Source organism: Capricornis sumatraensis, chromosome 10 (genome assembly GCF_032405125.1).
Source record: "Capricornis sumatraensis isolate serow.1 chromosome 10, serow.2, whole genome shotgun sequence".
NCBI lineage: Eukaryota > Metazoa > Chordata > Mammalia > Artiodactyla > Bovidae > Capricornis > Capricornis sumatraensis.
Window position 1 is genome coordinate 94,649,096 of NC_091078.1, and position 4,941 is coordinate 94,654,036.

At 51.6% G+C, this 4,941-nt stretch overlaps 1 protein-coding gene across 2 annotated transcripts; it reads left to right on the plus strand.

The window, feature by feature from the left end:
* Positions 1-466: 466 nt before the first annotated feature.
* IQCF6 (IQ motif containing F6) lies at positions 467-1,061 on the plus strand. Of its 2 annotated transcripts, none has more exons than XM_068983225.1 (2): positions 467-481; positions 693-1,061. In XM_068983225.1, the coding sequence occupies exons 1-2, from the start codon at positions 467-469 to the stop codon at positions 1,059-1,061; spliced, it is 384 nt and encodes a 127-aa protein (XP_068839326.1). The 2 variants fall into 2 exon arrangements, with proteins under 2 accessions (XP_068839326.1, XP_068839325.1); XM_068983224.1 differs by lacking the exon at positions 467-481 and adding an exon at positions 565-582 and having other exon boundaries at positions 687-1,061.
* The last annotated feature ends 3,880 nt before the right edge of the window (positions 1,062-4,941 follow it).

The window sequence follows — 4,941 nt, forward strand, 5'->3', positions numbered from 1 at the left end:
CCCATGAACACACTACGCACGTCCCTCCCAAAGACCCTGACACTTATGCTTCCAGAAACCCACACTGGTGACGAGTGTGTGTGTAATCCCTTACTCGAAGGAAAGCTGAATGAATCTTTCTCTCCACTGACACCAGCAGGACCAGAAATAAGTGGCTGGAAGGTGTAGAAAGAGCTTAAGACACCAGCTGAGTCTGAGAAATAAACTGGAAGCAAGAAATGATGACAGCCCCCCTAAAGTTACGGGTATCAGTAAATAAGGTGGCTAGTCAATCCATTAGAAGATAGATACAAACAAAAGAAGAGGGGAAAGAGATGTGGGTGAAATGTGGGTGAACAGGACCTAATGAGGGGAGACTTGTGTGCAGGTGGGCGGAGTCTAGTGATGGGGTGTCTAACAGTTGAGGGCGGGGCTACAGACTAGGGTGGCCTAACTGATAGATGAGTGGACTCTAAAGACCAGGGCCATGGACACACAAACTGTGAGTGAGGCTCATACAGAAGGGATCTGTCCAGAGGATAATGAGCGGTGTCTAGAGGTGAGTAGGGTTTGGAAATAAGATGGATGGGGCCCAGAAATAAGAGGCCAGGGCTACCTGGGCCATGCCCCCTTTCCTCCCAGCACCAGAGGTGGGGTTAGGAATGGGAGGGTACCCCACTGAGCATCTCCATGTTCTTCCTTCCCCCAATCAGTTAGAGAAGGCAGCCATAAAGATTCAGTCATGGTGGCGTGGCAACATGGTACGCCGGATGTTACTGCATGCAGCACTCAGGGCCTGGGTCATCCAGTGCTGGTGGAGGTCGATGCAGGCCAAGATGCTGGAGCAAAGACGGCGCCTGGCACTAAGACTCTACACCTGCCAGGAATGGGCAGTGGTGAAGGTGCAGGCACAGGTCCGCATGTGGCAGGCCCGCAGACGGTTTCTCCAAGCACGCCAAGCGGCCTGCGTCATCCAGTCTCACTGGCGCTGGCATGCCAGCCAGACCCGAGGCCTGATCCGGGGCCGCTATGAGGTCAGGGCCAGCCGGCTAGAGCTCGACATCGAAATCCTCATGACCTAGGGTGCTGGCAGAGCCAAGGAGACTGGATCTCTCTTCCAATAAAGACATTTACTGACCATGGTCTTGCCCTTTGGAAATCAGACCCACAGAAGAGGGATTGTCCCCTTATCTTCCTGCCTTCCACCCTCCAAAAAAATGATTTCCTGGCATAGTCTAAAGCCTGTCCCAGAACAACTCACACTAGGCCCTTACTCCTAAAGAAAACCTGACCAATCTTGTACCCAAAAGAAAGCTCAGGGCTCAGGGCTGGCTCTGACACTTGAGCCAGCCTGATCCCAGCTCCCACCACAATTTGGGTAGGCACTGGGCTTTACTCTTCTGCAGCCCCTGCCAAGCCGTTTCCGTTCAGATTAGGACTGGCTGCAGTCAGAACCAGCTGGGAAGGGCAGGATTCTACAGGCTTCTGATTGGCAGGGCCCTCAGGGCCGGCACAGAGCTTGGCAGTGAGCCAGGAGGACATGGTGCCCCCAGCTGAGCAGCAGCAGGACAGGCGGGTGTGCCTCAATGAGGGACAGCCAGCTAAAGCCAGCCCCTGGGGAAGACCAGGGCAGAAGCAGAGAGGCTGCAGCTGTGCCTGCTGCCTCCCTCCCCAGAGGCTAAGAGACATGGCTCCTTACCCCCCAACCCCACCCTGTGCTGGCCACTTCCTGGGAGAACCAAGCATGGAGTTGGTATGGCGGGGAGAGAGCCTGAGGATTGGAGTGGATAAACAAGCAGAGGAAGAATAGGGGTGAGCAGGCAGGAGGGCTATCCCTCTGCCATCAGAGGTCATTAGCTTGGGGATACAGCTTCTAAACCTTATCACATCCTCAGAAGCAGCTGAGCTGGCCTTCGCTCAAGATTCCCTCTTTCCCCAACCCTCTCACAAACTACCACACCCTCTGCTGAGCCTGCCTTGAGTGGGTGCTGATGTGTCTAAGCTTTGCTGAGGCTCTTATTCTCTCTTGGAATTTATGTCTCAATCTTCTCTGAATATGTTCTCTCAGCCTCTGCTTTGTCAAACATGCCCAAGTCCATCACTCTCACCCTATGTCAGGTGTGACACTTGTCTGAACCTGCATCCCAGGAGTCTAAGGTCCATGACCCTCCCCAGGATTTTGCAGAGGGTGGCCTTGCATAAGGGATGGGAGGACCAGCTGGGGAGGTGTACAGAAGCCAGAGGTTTCCTTGGGCCTCGCAGCTGGGTAAGGTTCTCCCTCACCCCAGGGCTCAGTGTGTGTGTGTGTGTGTTTGGGATTCAGGGCAGGGTGTCCCTAGAATAGGTGTGACAGATGTGAGGATTCAGGGTTCAGTTCGACATCCATCACCTCCAGTAGCAGCAAGTGTCAATGATGCAGCTAGGTTCCTCACTCTTCCAAGGGGCCCTTTTTAGGAGCTTCAACACAGCTTTCTCCTCCCTTACTGGCAGTGGTGAGTGGCAGGAAACTGGTTAGGTTTACAGACTGAACACGGCAGGAATTCTGCATGACTTAGCCTGTGAGGCATTCACCCCTGCAGTGAGAGGTGTTTCCAATCTATGCTAGCAAGAGTTTAACTCTCTGATTTACAGCCTACAATAGGCACTGGAATCCCCTAAGATACTGGAATGCCCTGATGCCTAGGCTCACCCAGATATTCTGCTTTATCTGGGCTGGGGAGTGGCCTGGGCACTGAAATTCAGTATGCATCCACAAGGTGAAAACTGATGAATTAAGTCCTTCCCAGCCCAGGTTACAGTCCCCTACTCAGCTCGTGTGGTCCCATCTGCAGATGGTCATGTAGAATTCCCAGCTTTACACTCCGTGGGCTCAAGGAAATCAAGGTTTTCTGCTCTCTGATGAGCTAAGCATGCAAAGTAAAACAGGGATCTAGAGGCAGAGCTACCCTGGGTTCAAAACCTGTGGAAGCAGGAAGGCCCAGCACCTCCAGACAGCTGGGGTCTGAGACGGGGAAGGCAAGCTAGGCCTCTAGTCCCAGGTAGACAGTATCCCAGGAAGACAGCACCACACAGGTGTCAGTAATGGTGACTGTGGGGCAGTCCAAGAAGGCCAAGTTTCATCCAAAGTCTTCACCACCACTGCAAGAGTCCCTTCAAAGATCAGGGGTCTTGAGAAGCCAGGGATGGTCTAACCCTGTAGGTGCTGGGCATCAGAGAGCTCCAAGCAGAGGAATGAAGCACAGAACAGGAATCAGGAGAGAAGCTCTTTTAGCAGCAAGGTCTGTGGCTAGCTGCCTGGATTAGTGGGACCATCCTTCCCTCCTTAGCAAGGATGAGACCACAGTGGGACTTCTTACAGGCAGACCTCTCAGAACCTCATAGACCCTCTCTTCTCTTCTCCACCATCACTGAGGACTGAGCTGCATAGGAACTCTTCCTGAGAATACACTGAAACAGCAGAAGCGGGAATGGGAGGAGCGTGATTGCGGCTAAGGGGCAGGTGTGGGTCGAAGAGCATTCTGGGGGACTTGGTGTCCCCACACACGCTCCTTCCTCAGGTGACATGGTGGCCCCAAGAGATATGTGACCCAGGCCTGATCAACAAAGAAATCTACTGACCCTCAGACTGGTCTAGCCTCCTGGGCCTCTAAGAAGGTAGTTCAGTAAGTGAAAGCCCATCCCCTACCAGTCCCCTCCTGCCTGGGAAAAGGACCCCCACATTACAGCTAGTCTCCTTGCCCCACAATGCCCACTCCATGCTCTCCAGCCCCTCACCTGATGCATCACCAACCTCAGTCCCGATCCCATCACTCCAGGGTCTCCATCCTAAATTTTCGTCTTTCTCTGTCCCACATGCGAAACCCAAAATGAGATGCCACAGCCACGGCCATGCATGCCCAGCAGCTTGAGTGGACCAACCCACATCCCCCTGATCACTCACATGCATTCACACACATTACAGGAGGCCTGGTTCTGACCATATCCCCCCACTCCCATTTTGCCAGGTGAATGCTGCTTAGTCTTTGCTCAGCTTTGTTTCTAAAACTCAAGTTTGATGTAGAAGGGCTGGACTGAGTTGAGAAGAAAATTTGTTTTCTGGGCACTCCCAAGCTGGGCTTTCATATAAACTGTTCAGAACAAAGAACTTAGGATAGAGTATATCCCTAACGAGGGTGATAGATGTTGACGGTGAAAGGAGGTGGAGCACAGGGCCCACAGAGAAAGTTCCAGCCATACAGGAAGAGACAAAAGTCCATTCAGAGCCCTGAGATAGAGGAGTGTGAAGGGGCTCAGGTACCACTGCAGCCTGCAGCCAGATCCTGCCCTCGGCCCCTCCTCTCAGGTTACTCCAGGAGACACAGGGGAACCTGGGGGAGGCTGTACGATTCAGAGGCAAAAGTAGTACATGCCAGAGAAGGGAGAGTTCCCTGGTGGCCTAGTGGTTAGGATGCTAGGCTTTTACAGCAGCTAGGGCTGGAGAGATGAGTACTAGCCTTGCAGTCTTCCACTTAGAAGTGTCTTATTTCACTTCTGCTCCGTTTTATTGGCTCACCACCCATGCAGCTGTGTCTAACTTCAAGGAGAAGGATAATGCAATCTTCCAACATGCCTGAAAGGAGAGGGAATAAGAAGTTGGTGAAGAAATTAATGTGCCCCTCGTCATGGTGCCATTTATGAGATAAAAGAGAGAGTAGATGGGGTGGTGGTGACAACCAGCCTCAGGCACAGCTCCTAAAACATTATAGAAAAAATAGGAAGAAAACATCTTGACCAATTCAACAGAATGGAAAAAATTAATAAGAAAGCAGGATAGAAAACGCAAAGATGGGAATAAGTCTGTATTAAATAGAAATAGGTAAAATTTAATCTATTAATATTAACGGAAATCTCACATTAGGTTTTCAAATATAGCCAATCGTATGTTGCTTTATAATGGACACATCTAAAATAAAAAGCTGGACA